General features: G+C 45.2%; 1 protein-coding gene across 1 annotated transcript in view; it reads right to left on the bottom strand.

Annotated features, from left to right (window-relative positions):
- LOC8050532 (protein MMS22-like) overlaps positions 1-19,236 on the bottom strand; it is a 116,404-nt gene that overhangs the window by 16,419 nt on the left and 80,749 nt on the right. Inside the window, exons 23-27 of the mRNA XM_029995613.4 lie at positions 18,487-18,645; positions 13,872-14,187; positions 12,966-13,085; positions 5,670-5,768; positions 5,216-5,257 (exon numbers count right to left, since the gene is read on the bottom strand). Coding sequence (XP_029851473.3) covers positions 5,216-5,257; positions 5,670-5,768; positions 12,966-13,085; positions 13,872-14,187; positions 18,487-18,645 — 736 coding nt within the window. The remainder of the gene's footprint in view (positions 1-5,215; positions 5,258-5,669; positions 5,769-12,965; positions 13,086-13,871; positions 14,188-18,486; positions 18,646-19,236) is intronic.

The following is a 19,236-nucleotide window of genomic DNA, read 5'->3' as shown; positions in this document are numbered from 1 at the left end:
CCCCCACTTCCCCCGAAATCTTCCATTTTGGTGGGACCTCCTCTCTCCCCTCCCCAAAACCAAATCCTGGCTATGTGCCTGCTTGCAGTAGAGAGTGCTTCTCACAGGACACAACTAACTGTTTTACTCTGATATACCTAGGTTGATTATCAATACAGATCAACCCCTATACTAAAAAACTCGCAAAAAAAAAATAAAATTAAAATATAGAGGTTGACAACAATATTTAATCTGGGACGGGAGGAGATCTGTAGAAACATTTATTTCACAACGTGCTTAGTCGCCCTAGCTAAAGCTCGCTTGTTGATTGTGCTGGTCATGTCGTCATCCAAACTTCCAGAACCTTGGTCCTCCAAGCCATAGCACTTGCACTGCGCCGCTCGAGTCATGGATTCACTGCTTAGCACCAGCACTCTTGTGTGAAGCATCATCTTCTTGCAATGATGTCAATGTGTCAAAACTTGTTTTGTGCCGGCGCGCTTAGAGAAACGGCTATCACAGGGGAGCACATCAGTTAGCTCGATGTGGTCAAAATTTTGATCCCTAGTACAAGCAGAGGTTTGTCGGTCAGGACTAAAGGTCCATTCCTAATTTTATACAACTTGGACAGTAAAGAATTGTTAACCTAAATACACAGAGTGCAAAAAAAAACCAAAGACAAGTGCTGTTTTATTGAAAAAACAATAATGAAAATAAATGTGAATGTTGTAACGGAATCAGCATGTGCCCAAGAATATAATCTCTTCCCCACATAAATTAACAGATGTCTGACTCTTTCCCCTCCCTTTAATGTGAAAGCGTCAACTATTCCAGGGAGCGGAGCCGGCGGCATCTGTAACCGCGATAAAACGTGAAAGAAATGCCCACTCTCCCATTGGTGGAGCAAAACGGCTCCTAGATAGCCATTGGTGGCCGCTTCATGAGTGTGCGCGCTCGGCCGTCGTTCTCATGTCAGGCGTTGCCGGAGGGGAGGCGGGGGGGGGGGGGGGGGGGGGGGGGGGGGGTGCTGCAGACGTTTTGCACGTTTCGGCGCCGAAAAACATGGCGGCGCCCGAGGCATCTATACCGTCGGTGGCAGACCTCGGCAGTAGCGAAACATGGCCATCCTCACCAGTACCAACGTTATTAGATTAGCTCAGTTACGGAACTGCTCATATAGATGCTGCATGCACAAGCAGTACCCCCCCCCCCCCCCCCCCGACTCGCCTCCTGTTGTTCGACGCGCCGGACGGCTGCTTTGGTAACTGCAGTGTATTCTATGGGATACGTATGATTTGAAGCGCAGCGTCTAGATGGCGCTTCTGCATACTCTATGGAACACACAGTTTGTAAACGAAAATCGAGATGGCACTTCGAACGACAGGAAGCAGATTGAAGTAAATGAGGGAAATACCTCTTTGCGCGGCAGTTCCACAACTGAGGTAATCTAGTACAGTAAACTTTCTTTAGTTCGACCTCGGTTAATTTGACTTTCCGTTTAATTCAATCGTGTTCAAAAGTCCCGGCAAGCACCCATACATTTCTATGGGAGGAAAAGTTTGGTAGTTCGAACTCGGGAAGACTCCGCATCAGATAATTCGTCCCGAGCAAATGCGCGCGGGCTCACATTGTACGGCACCACAGCAGAAAAACCACCAATGAACGGCGGAACACGGGCCCTTTGCTGCAAAGCCAAACGAGCGCAAATATGCGCCTGCTCCTCTACGCCGTTGAAATGGACCTTAGCGAATGACACGAGCCAGTGCAACCAATCTGGCGTGGAGTAGCGCGGAGAACATAGTACATAGTCGGGCACACACGAGCCAGCGCGCGCTCTCAAAGCGTTTTTCTGTAGCATCGTGTGCGCCCCATTTTGCGCACCGGAAAACGTAAGATCTCTTTTCCTTTTTTCTTTTTTTTTTTTGTCGTTGACGGACGGTCTGCCTGCTTGGCGCCAAAGTCAGCTCAAAGCTTTCTCAGCGCACGCTCTCAAAGCGCTTCTCTGTAGCATTGTGTGCAGTCCCCATCTTGCGCGTCGGAAAATGCGCATTCTCTTTCTTCTTTTTTTTTTTTTTGTAGCACGCAATTTTTTGTGAACCTGATGTTTAGACACGTTGCTGCTCTCGGAAGCATGCTTTTGGAGACGCGTTTTAAGAGCAGGCGGCACTGGACCATCCACGAGTACTTTGGACAATAAAAGGAAGTTTAATTTTAACCATTTTTCTGTCCATTTTTTAATTCAACCATTCAGATAATTCAACCAAATTTCAAGGTCTCGTCGAGGTTGAATTAACGAAAGTTTACTGTAGTGTTGGCCAGTACACTGCAGACAAACTAAGGGAGTGGAAGAACAACATTCATGCTTTCGCATTCACAACTCATAAGAAGTGCTTAGGTGTCATCGGAATTTTGTTTTTATTGTGTAGGCTTCCAACGATTCCCTGGCAGTTTTGACTGTAACCCCTTCAACGATCATGATGGTTTTGAAGTTTGGATGACACTTGCTGACCACACGGTGCAGAGGTAGGTGTCCCTTTGACGTAGACTGAAGTGACCAGTCATGTTCTCCTGTACCCTATGCAACATTGTCAGCATGAGCATGACTTCGGCACTAATTCTCATTTGACTTCCAGAGTTTATCAACAGGCGTCAAATTTTAGCACTTAGGTTAATGGCCTAGATCAGCAATTTTAGTCATATTGCCATATTCACTCGCATAATAAACACCCTTTATTTTTCCGGAGAATTGATGCATATCTGGGGGGTTCATTAAAGGAGCTGTGCAACAATTTCAGGGCTTTGCTTAAATTATTGTGGAAGTTGATGCCTGACACTTCTGAAGTGAACTACAGAAAACAGATTTTGCCTGGATACCCTAGTTTTTATTTAAAAAAATAAAAAAGATCCAGGTTTTAGCTGCCTCTCAACTCGTACGTCGTCTTCCGGGTCACATGTGCGGTGACGTTGATGGGGTAGGCGTGGGGTTCTGGAAAACTTCTCTCTTAAGAGCCATCAGTGAGCAGCGAGAACTCATCCGCTCGCGACCGCGTGACCACGTGCTGGCGGGCGCCACGTGAACAATATGGTGAAAGGAGGAAAGTTTCATCCGGGTCCGGCCATAGCCCATCCGGCCCTGTCACCCTCCCTCTATGGCTTCTGGCGGCTGTTCGCAATAGCAGAGAGAGCTGACGGTTTTGTGGACCTAGGATAAATGGCACCACTAAAACTTCGTATAATAAAAGTTTTGTCGATAATATCAGGTTTTTGACGCATTTACCGTAATATCCCGAGTCATCGCCCACCCCCCTACCGCCTGAAATTCATTAAAAAAGTGGGGTGGGCCATGTCTCGGTGGGTGAGCACAAACACCTGAAAAAAGCGGAAAAAACCGCCTATTTTTCTCTGCTTATCTAGCGCTGATGCACAAGAGATACATCAAACTCAAAACTCGATTTAGTTTCATTGTTTTATAGAAAAAAATGCTCACGAAAGAATATTTTACTATAGCGAAGTCCGTTGCTTGCATACACGCTAGAAACACCGCCGATCTGCATATAGCGCGAACGTTTGTTCCGTGAAAGAATGTCACCACTATGTTCTCCTAGTTAGTACAAAAAGAAAGAAAAGTCTACAAGAAAATAGAAAAACCGACCAGGCGCAACGAGCGAGCGAGCGAGCGGACCAAAGAAGCGACCAAGACCAATGCTGGAAAAGCGGGAAAGCCGGCGGTCGCGTTGGCAAATACTTTGGTGTCGGGCCAAGTCGGGCACCTTGTCAATTGCAAGCTCTTGCGCAACTTTCTTGTTTGGTGCGTACATACGTGCGTCCGTTCAAGGCGGGCTATCAATGCACGGTTGGGACGCTCTGCAAACGTCTGTGTAGGGCGTTCCAGCAAAGTTTTATTCACGCGTTGGCTTTGCCTAAAATATTGCACAACCGCGGTCGCGACGGGCGGGAAGAAGGAGCGGGTTCACGGTGACCTTACTTCGGCGGAGACAGACTTTGACCTAAAACTCTGCGGTTACATTAACAAACTCTAATTTTGTTATCTCCATTGTTTTCTTTTTGCACGGATACACGACCACTTTGGGGTCGCTCACGGAGGAAATGCGTAAACAAAAAGAAGTGTCTTTCCCTCCTTCATTTTACTTTGTCACGGACGCCCTCCAACTGTAAGGTCCGCGGCCGCGTCATTCGGGTAGGATGAGTGTTCGCGGATCGCAGAGTCCGCGCTGGGGTATTTGAAGGGGTGGGCGATGACTCGGTGTTTTTTCAGAAATTGATATTGGCCCAAAAAATGGGGTGGGCGATGGCTCGGGGATGGGCGATGACTCGGGATATTACGGTATATATATGTTGGAACGACAAGGTTTATAAAAAAGTTACCTTTTATCGAGCAGGTATTTGCAAAACTTGCTTTCTTTCTACAAGATTCCCCATTGATGTCACGCCGCGTGTTTCTCATGACCGCCGCTCGCGGCTGCAGGTCAGGTAATATTCTAAGTTTTGCCTAGCTATTACGCGGCGGAATCGCAACATTTCGATGAAAGGAGGAGTGTTTTCTGTCATTTATGACAAGGTGAACAATATCAAACGCAGAAGATGCCAATTCTTTCAATGTTAAGATCGTTGCACAGTTCCTTTAAGCGGGGTAAAATTCAGTGCAAATTTACAGATTTTGCGTAAATGTCAATTTAATTGCCCATCTAGGGGGCATTACTATGGCATAAATCCACTGACGGAGGCGTACCCACGGCTAGTCGTGGGTGCACCACAGCAACCATACTCTACAAATTGCTAACATTTTTAAAAGTACCTTCGGCGTTCCTTGAAAAAATAAAAAAAAAAAATAAAGTGCCCATGAATTTCACTTGCTACAGAAAGTGACGTCTAAGCACTTTCATGATTTCACTTTCTGAAGGTGAACAACAGACGATGGCATGTTTGTTGACACCAATGCGTCCGATAGAAAAAATGTCTCCGGGGGCTGGGCAACTCCTCAACCCCAGCTTTGTTGGCTGCCCCATAACGTGTTGAAAATATTTTATATCAATGTAACTATTTTGCATACGGTTATCAAATTTAGTGTAAGGGTGTATAATTAGTTTCTAAGACCGAAAACCCTAAATTTGAAAAATAAATTTTTTAAAAACAGTTTTAAATTTTTAGGTTTAGTATGTCATCCTTTAAAAAAAAAGTGCATATAGTAAATTTTCCACCGAGAGAGTTTGCTTACCAGTAACGGATGTGGACCAGTGTTGTAGATGGCACTTTGTGTCTGCAATGAAGCGTGGCACCGAAGAATAAATTGGAGAAAATAACAAAACACGAAATCGTCAACAAGCTTCATCTGTTGCTAGAACGAAATCAAGCTAGGAGTTGGCAGTGCAAGATCCTTGTGTGGATTCTCCCCAACTGGTTAAGTGACAAAGTAAAGATTTGACAATGTGACTTACACGAGTGGGGCTCTTGCACAAACAGACAGCTAGGTAAAAGATTTGGTAGTAAATTTTTTCTTCAGATATCCGAGTGAAATGTACGTGCGCATTTGAATTCGGGCACGGCGGAATCATACTTGTACGGTACATAATCCCCGAAGCCTGTTTTCTTGCGCGTTTCACATTACGAGAATGCTGTCCTAGAAGCTGAAACTCGGCGTCCCAAACGCTGCTCCACGGGCAACTGCTCACCAGTGAGAAGAGGCTGAGGTAGTGGGTGATGATGTCCTTGACCCTCCGCAGAAGGTAGGGGTCCAGCCTTATCCGAAACGACAGCAGGCCGTCCAGGAACTGCACAAAGAGTCGTCGATCAGTGCATACAATGACAGCATGCAAAATGGCAATGAGACCTAACACCGATTCAATTATAGTCATCGAAAGAATGAGAACGGTGGGGCATGTCTTTGGAACACCCTTCCTCCAGCATGCGCTCCATGCCTAATGCTGTGCTTTGGCTGCGTGCACGCTCGAGGTGCTCGAGATGTTGAAGCGTTGCCGACAGTAGGAAACTCGCGCAGGAGGCAGGACGACTAAAACTCCTCTCTTCCGTTCCCACTTTGTCAGTGACTAGACAACGGAAAGGGAATTGTATCCCGATAAAAGGTGGCACCTGTCGTATCTTAAAATTTGAGTATGTCTGCTATAGCAGTCATTAAATGAGCACTCTTAGGGTCTGCAAAACCCTTGCTTGTCAGCCAAGCAACAAAAACTTTTTTTGACATTCGCGGAAGAAATATTTCTAGTGTTGCGCGAATATTCAAATTTTCGAATAGTGAATTTGAGTAATACGCTAGTCGATATTCGCTGCGAGATAACTCCGATATTCATATTTTTCGAAGTGCTGATAGCGGCGGGTTAACCCTGTTGAGTGCACTTTTTACTGAGCACTGGTGCACAGCGGAGAAGCAACACCCGCAGACTTCGCTTCTGCGAACGTTGCTTCACCACAGTGCACCGCCGCTTGGTAAGAAGCACGCTGAATGAGGCTAAAGCTATCAACACTTCAAAAAGTATAAATACTGCTGTCACATTCTTGAGAGGAAAGCTCACTTTCAAAGCAGGATGGCGCATGTGCGCACGTGTTGTGTCAAAAGAAACTGAAACTTTGTGAATATTGATATCCAAGTGCAGCAAAACTTTCTGAATTAAACTGTGGTTATTATGTGAGAGTATATGTTAAGCAGAGATGTCCCTGACAACCTATGCTCATCACTCACAATTGTTTTGTTTTTTTTCTCAAATTCTAACCTTGATAAAAAATATCTGCATATAGAAAGACAATTTATAAATTCCCTCGATTAGATATAGCTGGGCACCTCTTTAGGTTTACTTTTATGTCAAATGCATCGTTTACTTGTCATTCCTAAGTACCGTAAAATCCCTAGAGATGCCCCGACCCCGAAAGATAGCCCACCCCTATTTTTGGCTTGATTTGCTATATTTTTTTAAACACCGAAAAATAGCCCACTTCTAGTAATAGTAGTGTTAGGATCAATGATGGCCCCGCATAAATACGGCTAGTTAGCTATGACAGGATATTGCCGCGCGTGCAGCTGGCCAAGTAGGCAGCACGACCGTGGCCTAACGGTTATCGTGCTTGCTTCCCACGCGAAGAGCCAGGGTTCGATTCCCGGGAGATACAAATCCTTTTTATTTATTCTTGCAGTTTAATGTCCTGGTGAGTTCGAGAACTCTGTTGCTTGTTCGAGGTGTGAATGCTCTAGTCGCCGAACCTTCTAGGTCGATTGTTCCAGAAGCCAAAGCGTGTACATAAGGGCCTCGTGTGACTATCTGCAGTCAGTCTCGCCCCAGCGCTCGACTCTGCTGTTACGCCGACTTCGACGTCCGCGGCACTCTGCTGTTATCTTTTGTTTCCTTTTTATTTTTGGGCACAAGCTCGCCACATTAAACGTTTATTTCTTCCTTTTTATTTATTGTTCTTTCGGCGACATTTTGGTGGAGGTGCGGGGTATTGCAGTCTAAGCCCGTAAACCATACCCATCCGAAGACACGCCGGTCAGGTGAAGGGCTCAGCCACGGGAGGCTACCCTTCGCAGAAGACTTCAACGCCCGAGCATGCCACCGTATTCAAGACCAACTCCCGGAATTAGGACCCCTGCCAAAGAAGCCAAAGAAGCGGACCGCAACGATGACTACACCACCCGTCGTCATCCTGCCCATCACTCCCCGCACTCCGACGCCCTTTCACGGTGAAGCTCACGAAGACGTAGAGGACTGGCTGCATCATAATGAACGTGTAGCCCGCCACAACGGATGGACGGATGAGCACCGCCTCCAGAACCTCTACTTCGCACTTGAGGGCACCGCGAGGCACTGGTTTGAGAACCACGAAGCCTTCTTTACTTCGTGGGAGCCATGCGCCGCCGAACTGAAGCGGACTTTCATCAACTACCATTGTCGGCAGCGAGCGGAGGACCTTCTTCAAACAAGGGTGCAGGGCCCCAACGAAAGAGTGACAATCTTTGTCGAAGATGTCCGGCGTCTAAGTGCCCGAGCCGATCCGGAGGCCGCCGATGAGAAGAAACTTTGCGCTCTCATGCGTGGCATGAAGGGTGAAATTTTCGGAGGATTGGTACGCAATCCCCCGACGACTGTCAATAATTTTGTAACCGAAGCCACCAATATCGAGCGCGCCCTGACAGCCTGAGAAAGCCACTACCACAAAATCGCCGGTGCGCCTGCTGCTCCAACTGTTGCTGCTTCCCTTCTGAACCTGAATACCAGCAGGGTCGACAGCCTTCGGGAGATCTTCCGTGAAGTCGTCCGGGAAGAACTTCGCAAGATACTCTCCGCTGCGGATCGCCCGTCCTCACTGTCGCTCGCTGAGGTTGTCCGAGAGGAAGTTCACTGGGCCTTCCAACCTGAGGTTCCAATCAACACGACGACGCCAGAGGAACCGACTTTGAGCTACACCGCCATGGCCCAATGACCGCCGCAAGCAAACCGCCAGGCCACGGCGCCACCCCGAAGGGAATTTGAAGCGAATAATGGTTTTGGCCGAATATTTTCTGATGTAATCTTGAAAATAACTTCTTTTACAACTATCAATATGGTTTCTCTAAGGGGTACTCATGTGAAGCAGAGCTGGTAGAATTCACCCATGATACTCATACTAATGGAAACAACCTTTCACAAAATGATGGTTTTTTCTTAGAATTCTCCAAAGCATTTGATCGCGTCCCACATTGTCGCCTAATATCAAAACTTTCCGGTCCTAGTTCAGATTCCTTAGCACTTTCACTGATCTGAACTTTTCAAAACCTCAGACAGCAATTTACTGTGATTAATGACTTTTAATCTACCACCATTGATGTAAGCTCCAGAGTTCCACAGGGTACAGTTCTTACCTTCTTCTCTTCCCTTTTTATAACAATCTCCCAACCAGTATATCACCTCCCATGCAACTTTTTGCTAACGATTGTGTGTTATACAGGAAAGTGAACAGCTCTAATGAACGTGAAATCCTTCACAGTGATATTAATTAGGTTTTTGACGGGTGCACTAAATGGCAAATGCAACTAAACTTCTCTAAGTGTAACTTGCTTTCATTTGCCAGAAAACACTCCATTTCAACATTTTCATACTTGTCAAATAATGTCCCTCTCGCCTCTGTTTCCTCACGCAAATACATCAGCATATATCATAACCTCCAACCTGTCCTGGGTTACTCATATTAACATTATCACCGCTGAATCATCACATACACACGGTTAGTTAAAATGAAACTTAAAAGTCGCACTCGCACATCTACGTCAACTAGCTTACACTACTTAGAGGGGCACTCGCACCCCAAAGGTCGTATTCTTTTTAATTGTCTAAAACAATGTAAGTTATAGTCATAGACACACAAAAAAAAATTTCCCCGCGCGTGCGCACTCCTTTTTATTTTTGGCGTTTATATTTCCCGCGCTCACCTCCTTGCTCCTTTTGATCGGTGACGTCAAAAATCAGGAAATTTAGAAGCTTTGTAGGCTACATTTCTATAACATTTAATAACGGCAATCGTAAAACATGTTTTTTAAAGCAATAGCAAACACACTACAGCCCCTTTTTTTGAAATACCAAAAATCAAATTTCGGTGTGATGTCGCTTCCTGGATTTGTATCCTCCCTCGGAAAACTTGGCTGCGCTCGAGCAGAGGATTATCGGCGAGTCGGGGAAGAAACTGGTTTTTTCCCGTGCCGGCGCCCTTCTATCCCGCCTGCTCACCTCCTCCTCGCTTCGGGTCGCAGTGGCAACGGAGCGGAGGTCCGAAAGAAAGTCGAGTCGCAGGAGACTGCAAAATTTGACTCACTGCACTGGCACGGATCGCGCGGGAACTTCGAATTCGGCATTTGGAAATTGTTTTTTTAATTCAGAAATACTGAATTCCCAAGTTTCGAATTTTGAGGGTGATGTCCCGGCATCGTTTTCAATCGTTTCGGATAATTAAAAAAAATATGATTTTGATGTGTCAGTCCCCCTTTAGGTCCGCCAGAAATTTGAATCTGGGCCCGTTTGCTCGAAGCACTAACCGCGGCTAAAGTTAGCCGCAGTACCTACCGTATTTATTCGAATATAGGTCCACCTTTTTTTTTTCGGAAATGTTGTCAAAAATTAAGGGTCGACCTATAATCGTGACCAAAGAATTTCGACCTAATTCGCAACCAAAATTTGAAACCCTACCGAGGGTATGGAGCTATCCATCACCTAGTCGGCGTCGCGGTAGAGCCGCGCGGCTTCTTGTTTCAAAAAGCTTTTGATGCACAAAAACAACCGAACAGCAGCAGCCGACAGCCCGTGTCCGCTACGGCTCTCGTGCACATTTCTCGGGCGTCGAGTTTCGCCATCACGCCTGTAGGGTTCCCCTCGCTGGGCAAGGGGGAAGGGGAGGGAGAGGAACGCGATGCGCCATGCACTTTGCCCTCCTATGCGCTCCATTCCTCTCTCCCTCGCAAACGCGCAAACAAACAAACAAAAAAAACACACACAAAAAAAAAAAAACGGAGCTACAGTAAAACCTCGTTATAACAAAGTTGAAGGAGCGGTCGTAGTTATTTCGTTATAACCATTAGTTTGTTATAGCCAATGTCCATTTCTCCATACTATTAGCAAGCAAGGGGAATTATGATTGCTTCGTTATATCCATTAGTTTGTTATATCCCATTTTGTTATAACGAGGTTTTACTGTACTTTATTTTGTTTTTTTCGGCGGGTCGCGTGTTACTCACGGGGCTCGCAGCGTTGCTCATGTCTTTGTGTTTGATCTTTTGTCGCTCGCCCGTCTCCACCTTCTTTCGTTTCCTCTTGTCGTCATCCATTTTACAACGGTGTCAGTGAGGTATTGTTGCCGATTTGCGAGGATGTCTACCAAGCTGACGAAGCTTTTTTGACATCGCCCTGTGATTTAGCTGAGAGTGATGTAAATAAAGGTTTGTTTCTTTCGCCCTAACTTTCCCCTGTTCCTTAAAAAAAAAAAAAAAAAAAGAAAGGTCGACCTATATTTGAATTAATTTTTATTTATTCTCGGTGGGCTCAATAAATAGGGGTCGACCTATTTTCGTGGTCGACCTATTTTCGGGTAAATACGGTAGGAGAGGGATTTTTTTAAATCACGTGACTGGCTCGATAGGGATGCGGGGAAACATGGCGGTGTCCCAGTGAGTGAGCGCCGCTCGCTTTGGAATAAATATGTCGTTGTAGCTGCAATATCGTGCGCGTTAGTCAGCAACGAATGGTGCAGGAGGCTTTCGCTTTGCTTTACCTCACTTAAACCGCAAAGCATGGGCAATGACATCGCCGCATTGTTTAGATAGTCTTTCGATTTTGGGCATACCTAAGCCTAAATGAACGCGATAATTGTCGGCATGACAACGTCTTTGGAAAGCGGATTGTTGATAGCACACAAAAGCAGACAGCGTCCCAACCGACCTTTTTTCTAAATTATCCAAGCACCGAGGTGCATGCTACGACCAACGAGCTCGTTGGCTACGACTGTAGTTGCACGCGTCGCACGTGCTGGCGTCTGCAGTAGTAACCGTTCTAAAGCAAAAAGTATAAAACAAATTTTGCCTTGCACGCGCGTTCGTTAAAGCCTTGTTATGATTTTTTACTTTGAATCTTTTATAAAAGGAAGGCCAGCGCGCGTGGACCGTAGAATGACACTTCCAGCGTTCTCCTCGCGATGCTTGGATAATTTAGAAGAAAGTCTGTTGGAACGCTGTCTGCTTTTGTGTGCTATCAATACCCGGCCGATTGAGTCAAGGCAATCCGCTTTCCAAAGACGTTGCCATGCCGACAATTATCGCGTTCATTTAGGCTTAGGAATGCCCAGAATCGAAACACTATCTGAAAAATGCGCCGATGTGATTGCCCATGCTGTGCGGTTTAATTGAGGTAAGGCAAAGCGAAAGCCTCCAACACTATTCGTTGCTGACTAACGCGCTCGATATTGCAGCTACAACGACATATTATTTCCAAAGCGAGCGGCGCTCACTCGCTGGTGCGCCGCCATGTTTCCCCGCATCCCTACCAAGCCTAGTCACGTGATTTCAAAATCCCTCTCCTAGGTACTGCGGCTAACTTTAGCCGCGGTTAGTGCTTCGAGCAAACGGGCCCAGAAGTACCTAATTAACCATTTAAAATCCATTCAAAACCGTGCCACTCGATTCATATCATCTTCGTACTTTAGACATGTAAGTGCCTCTCTCATTAAGCAAAATTATACTATTCATCCTCTAAGGACCCGTCGACCAATTTCACTTCTTCGTCTACTTCATCGGTTACATTACAATCCAGTTCAATCCGGCACATCACTTTTAGAAGAATCTATCTCATCAACAAAATAACAGCAAAAGTTTCAAAGACATTTTTGGCTCAACATCTGCTTTTAATAACTCAGCCCTTCCTCTTGCCTTCAAACACTGAAATGTTCTTCCTGAAACTGCTGTCATCATATCAGATCCCAAAACATTCTGTAGTGCTCTTTGTAATCACTTTTTGCCACCATGCACACCGTCTATTTTATATCCTTCAAGTTGCTATTAATTTTGTCATGTCTTGTTGTGACTCAGTGGTTGAGATCCACGTGCTTCGCTGATTAGGCGTATAAAAATTTATAAAACAATAAAACTAATTCGAGTTTTGAGTTCACTGTCTTTCTAGTGCAGCCGTGCTGCAGTCTAAATGTCCGCGGTCTAAATGTGCGCAGAAAAATTGGCATTTTTTTTAGCTTTTCCTGAACTTTTTGTGCTTACCCAGTGACACAAGGTCCACCCTACTTTTTTCATAAATTTCAGGTGGCAGGGAAGCGGGAGATGAGTCGGGATATTACGGTATATGAATACAGATTTTATGGTAATATAATTACATGCTAATTACTAATTACAAGTCCCTTTATTGCTTCAAAAGCTGATGTACCAGGAGAAGGTGGGGATGCTTATGCAATCGACGAGGCAGTCTCTGCCAGCAAGGCCGCACAGTTTTCACCTGGGGAAGCTGGTGTTTGAGGGCCATCAGATGAGCTTGGGACAGGGGCTTCTTGGCATGGACAACACTCGGCACCACCAAGCAGTCCAGCAGCTGTGGAAGCAAGCAGCCCGACAGACCCTGCGAGGGAACAAGGCCGGAACGGGGATATCCAAAAGAGGAAGTTCAAAGGCATCCATCTAGAGGAGATGCAAGAACAAGATGCACTGCTCTTGCCAGCTCAGATGTTGACAAACATTGCCCCGACACGCATTCATGTAATCGCTGCGGCATCATGTCCGACAAAAGCCCCAAATTAGCTGCTGTACTTCACTGGCCAAGTTGCGCCTTACCAAAGAGACAGAAGTTATCAAATTTCAAGGTGAGCTAACTTTCCACGATATGAAGATCTAGACAAATTCAATTCTAAAGACGAGAACATAGAAGACGACACAGGCAAATATGTATATGTAATATGGGTCATCCGAGTTGTCTTCTATGTTGTCATTTTTTAATAGTAACACATACCAAAATGTGTTTAAACTACCAAGAAATTCAAAATTACAGTCAAACTAAAACGTCCAGAAACAATTTGAACTCGATTTAAATATTAAAACTTGATTCACAAAGTCAATTTCAATATGTTCTTGCATTTGCACTCCAAGTACAAAAATTAAAATGAAATATTATATCATGTCGTAACAACTGCACCCAATTTTCTAAACTTGTCACTCCACACCATCTGAATGGATAGCCTGAGAAACCCCAGAAGAAAAACCAGTGCTTCGATAATTGTGAATGTAACTGACAATGACGTCAGTGAGAGCCTAAAAAGACATGGTTACTTCATCCACTGCTTCCGACGTTGAGCACATGCACCCTCAACAGATCCAATTGCAGACGTGCCTCTACATGACCACGACTCACCTTTGTGTACAGTAAAGTCGAGCAATGCTTGAAGAGTTGACCGCAAATCGCATAAACATTCTGCAGTGCAGCACTAGTTGCCGAGCTGCTCTTCAGCACTCCTGCCACGGTCACCACAAAGTCTTGCAGATAGAGTGCTAGCGTCTGCTGCAATCGAGTTGTACCCGCTGTGTCACCAACGTCGGAGAGGATGTCGCTGGCCTCTGCCACGCTTGTGAAGAGACGAGTCACAAAGACGTCGTGGCTTTCACCTCCGTCCGGTCGTGTCAAGGTTCCTAGGAGGAGCTCGTTCAGTTCCTTCAGTTCCAGCACCATCCTGAAAACACATGGCAGAAACATTGATCTTAGCCTCTGGAGGTGCTTGGACATCTGCCAGCATAGCAGAGAGCAGTAAAGCACCATAGGACCTGGTGAAGTGTATTCAAGAGAAATACCTTGAAACAAAGTAATTGTAATGTGTGTACGTTTATGCAGGGCAGTAAGTTATTGAACCTCAATGGGTCCCTGGTGTCTCTGCTGTAAATGAGACACTTTGCACTGTACTACCATTACTAGCCTGGGGTCTCTAACACGCATCATGCGGTAGTGACACGCGACTGCACGCCAGTATAATGCTCATCCAGATCGAAACGGACAGGGGTGGGGACTAAACCCAGGGTCCCCGAGTTCTGCGGCGGCAGCTTTGGTCCCTCAAACATCAGTAGTTGAGAAGCACTGCTCTAAACAAAAGCAACACTGTCACTTTATGGTTTTTCGAGGGGATTGATGGTTCCGTAGCTCGGAGCACATGGAGCGAACTTCTGGTTCGACGGACGTGATGGGGGACCCCATCCACCAATGCGGGGGAGGGTATTGGACGATTATTATGACGAAGGGTGAATAAAAAGACGAAATTCATGCAAACCAGCTTTGAAGCTCTGAAACAGAGTAATCAACCCTACCCACTCAGGACATTGGTCTATTTAGCTTTGTGGGACAGCCAGCATCAATAATTAACGAAATTTTATTGCTTGGCTTGACTGATGGTTGGGGCCTTCGGGGTCCACATAAAGGCCTTCAGGAACCTTAAAGGGTCTGCGGACCCCGATTCGAGAAACATTGGTCCAGAGAAATGCTTTTGGAAGAAAATTGTATATTGTAAAGTTCATGCAATAGAACAGTTCGGAGGCTCACAAACATTGCTTATGGGAATGCCACACAGCAGGGGCAGAAGTAGGATTGTTTAGCCATGCATCAATGCTTATTTTAGCTGCACTTAAATGTAAACTAGAAAGGTAAGGGTAATACAAGACCTTTGTGTGCTTGTGAAACAGCCCCCATAACCCCAAGAGCCCCAGGGTTCTAGGAACCCAGTTAGTAGTAAGTGCATGTGCTAAATCCCACATTCTGATTGTACTGACGCCCATCCCGTAAGCCTTTCAGGAAAGCCCTTTTAGGCTGCTTTTGTTAACCAAAGAAGCTGGCATTTTTTAAAGCGGTAGCTTTATAGGCCCAACCACGCTCAAGGTCATTTCCTCGTCCTCAAGGTCACGTAACGCATGTGGCTGAAGTACAAGGTCGCCTAATCAAGGTCACATAAGCACCGGTTGTGTAAGCTCCGTTTACATAAGCTTGTAAGTTTCAGTAGCTGAGGCTGACATGACCTGACGTCCTTGACGTCATGCTAAAGGCCGTCCTAGAAGTCATCCTAGAGGTTCTCCTTGAGGTCGTCCTCTAGGACATCATCCTCAAAGTCGTCCTAAACGCCGTCCTCGACGTTATCCTATACGGTGTCCTTGAGGTCGTCCTAGACGTCAATCTTGAGACCATCCCAGAGGTCGTCCTAGATGTTATCCTCGACACCATCCTTGACGTCGTCCTCGATGTGTGTAGCATATTACAACCATTTCATTAGCATACCATTTCCTTTCCTAATTGTTTTTCACTAAAGGTGCTCCTGTAAAGCCACCACATTTCATCACGTTTGGTCGAATGAGCGTGCCTGTAATTTTTTCATAAAGCTGTTTGCAGTGTTAGTCGATGTCATATGGTAGCAGCCATAAAGTAAAGTCCAAAATTATTTCTTGCTTTCTTATTATAAACTTGGGGGAGCGGAACTTCTGAGCCAGATTTAATGATTGTGCCTTACAACATGGGTTCTGAAACTGGGTTCTTGGGAACCTAGAAGTTCTCTGAAGTAGCCCTAGGGATTCCTCTTGAGCACCCAGATTCTCTTGGTCTTTACTCCTAGTATATGGCCAAAAAGTGTTTGTGCAGTTCAAGCACAACTTAAACGTAACAAAGCCATACATGGACGCAAGACCGTGTACCGTTTCCTCCCACTATTCTTCCTGCTACGTCTGTTAATAATAGAAATGCCGAGGACTTTTTTAAACCAAGTTCTAAGAGCAAATCTAGGTGCCCAAAAGAGTTCAAATCGTTTCATACTTTCAGACTTTTTACATTACAAAGTTTGACAATTTTCTAATGTTCTCAATTTTCACACCGAGAAATTAGATTATTTTCAAAACTTTCGAATTAATCGCGATAAGAAATTTTACATTTTTCAAACTTTCTAACTCATTATGCTACGAATTTTGACGATTTTCATACCTTGGAATCTGCAAAGTTCAAAAGCTTGACAAACTTAGAACTTCCAAACAAAAGTTTGAAAAAGTTCAAACCAACTTTACCCTTAAGGTTTAGACTGTGGAGTAGAATGGAGATTGCACAGAAGCTTCGCTTAGCCGATCTTAGGTGGTACCGCCGGCTTGCTTCAGAGTGGCCTCGGCACCTCGGACTCGTGTCCCGTACCCGAGGTATTTCCCTCTGGCTTTTGCACAGGGGCTCTTCCGTATAGAACACCATAAGTTGCCTTGGGGTAAAATGTTTGCCAAGAGATCCCTAGTCTGCAGGTTTGAAATGCAACAGTGGTGCTTCTCTGGGGCGTCGTTCATAAACTTAGTTGTTTCTGAACATAAGTATACCAATTTCCTCATGCAAGCGGCATTTCAAAGAAAGGCAGACACAAAGAATGGCGCCGATGCACGATGATAAACTCTGTATCAGTGCTTTCTTTTTTCAGTATCATTTGTTAAATGAAAATTGAGTAGTCAGCTCCATTAAGAGTGGCTAACATCGTGCATTCATCGAATTGAGAGAAGTCGGCAATGTGGAAAGCTTGATGCATGATCGGTCATGGCGTGATCAGCTGTATTTTCGAAGGACAAGGGGGGAGGGGGTTTTGAGTTTAGTTTGGCTCCTTGCTCCTCAACCTTGAACTGTTGGGTGCTGTGCCTGTGTCCTTGTGTATACAGTGTTTTTTCCATACAGTGGGATATCCCATTGAAAACAAATGCCAGGGCCGACACAGAGCCGAAGTCACTGTAGCGCTGCACTGTTTCTTGTTCCTAAAGCTTTTGGTGCATGAAAGCAACCAAAACAGCAGCAGCCGGCAGCCTGCCGTGGCCACCGCTCGTGCACGCGCGCATCCCTCGTGCGTCAGGTTTAGCCACACGACAAGGGACATGCCATGCACCTTGCCCCACTGTCTTGCCTCCTCCACTCCCCTCCTCCCCTCTCTCCCTCGCGGACGTGCAGCAAAACAAAATACGGAGGTTACTTTCGCTCCTTGTTGCTCACAACAGCTCGAACGGCTTGCTGCTTTGCTTGCGTCTTTGTATGTGATATTTCGTCGCTGCCTCCCCTTCTTTCATTTCTTGTTGTCGCAGTTTTGCACCGGTGTCAGTGAAGTTTTGTTGCAAATTTGTGAGGATGTTGATGAAGCTGACGAATCTTCCAATGACGATGACATGTTTGGAAGTTCTGAGATTATTAAGGTTTTGGCACCACGCTCTGATTTAGCTAAGAGTGCTGTAAATAAAGGTTTGTTTCTTTCCTTTGCCCCAACCCTCTTCTGTCGTTTAAGAAAAAGAACATAAAAAGTCTACCTATATTCAAATTTTTTTTTTTTATTCTCGGTGAGTTTAATATAAAGGCATTGACCTATCTTATTGGTCGACTTATATTCGAGTAAATACAGTAGTACTGGTTGTACTCTAGGTACGACATACACAATATTATCAAGAAGGAGTCTTTACAATATAAAAAAATGTGCTATGTTTTTAGTTAAATTTGTTGCAGGAGTTTTTTCTAAATGAATCCGTGAAATCTTTATATCAAACCATAGAATTCAATCTCCGTCCACAAGATTAAAAAAGTTCAAACCTAAATTCGAAACCTTGAAAGTTTTTTAACTTGTTCCTCCAAGAAATTCCAAAGCTTCAAATTTTTCTTTCTTGATTCTCAATGAAATTCGAAATCTTCAAAAAAAAATTTCAATCTTGAATTGTAAATAAGTGTTCGATTCTCAAACCCAAACTTTTAGAAACCTTGATGTCTAACTTTCCGGATTCGAACCTCGGCAGGAATCAGAAGTTGCCAACTTTCTAAATTCGAATCTTAAGCACGTTCAAAATTTTCTAAATCTTTCAAACTCAAGAGATTGAAAGGTTAATAACAATTATTATTAACAAGACTGGCCAGCTCGAGAGCAGTTTCATTGCGAAACAAAGTGAGGGGGGAAGTTCGGAAGAGATGGCAGCTTCAATGAAAGAATGAGGAAATGCAACCAGACCCGGACAGCCTCGTCATCTGGTCGCAAGGCGGAACAATGGCGACGCAGCAGCGTAGCCACGACTGCACGAGTCGAGTCTCCAGGTTGGGAATCCGCCTCGCAAGTTCCTCCCGGGCATCGGACTCCGACAGGACAAGGCACAGGAAGCGGCAGGACGCCCTGGGGAGGGGTGTGCAAGCTGAGTAAAAGTGCTACCGGGAGACTTAAAAAGAATTCAAAGTCCTTAGAAGAAAAAAAAAAGAAACGATACAGTTCCAAATTTTAGTTCTTTTAAGTTTCAGAACTTGTCTGTTTGCTGCCCAAGACCGTGATGCCTCCCGGCAACACGGCATTGGGCAGCAAGTTTGTTGTATTTCCTGCTAACATTCAGGAACCTCACTTTCTGGACACTTATGCCACAAATCTCTACGACTTCTGTAAATTTTTTGTTTCAATTAATCCACCCTGTCGTAAGATTATTTTTACAAAAACCTAACTCAAATAGACCCCTTTCAAAAAATCTGGCAACAGCAAAAATCCGCTGAACGAGTCTAACAACATTGGGCGGCCGGCGCCATTGGGAAGGACCCTGTTGCGGCCGGCATGGTTGTTTTGACTGTAGCGTTCTGGTTTCGTCGATCCCTTCGCCTCTGTATGGCTGCAGGTAGCGTTTTCCCGATCACGGGTTGGGTGAACGACCTTTCCCAGCTCCCAGCCGTTAAAGATGATGAGGTATATCTAGGCTATCGCGTTTTCGGTTTTTATTTTTTC

Source organism: Ixodes scapularis, unplaced genomic scaffold (assembly GCF_016920785.2).
Source record: "Ixodes scapularis isolate PalLabHiFi unplaced genomic scaffold, ASM1692078v2 PGA_scaffold2__306_contigs__length_199485367, whole genome shotgun sequence".
Taxonomy (NCBI): domain Eukaryota; kingdom Metazoa; phylum Arthropoda; class Arachnida; order Ixodida; family Ixodidae; genus Ixodes; species Ixodes scapularis.
This window is presented reverse-complemented; position numbering and strand designations above follow the sequence as displayed.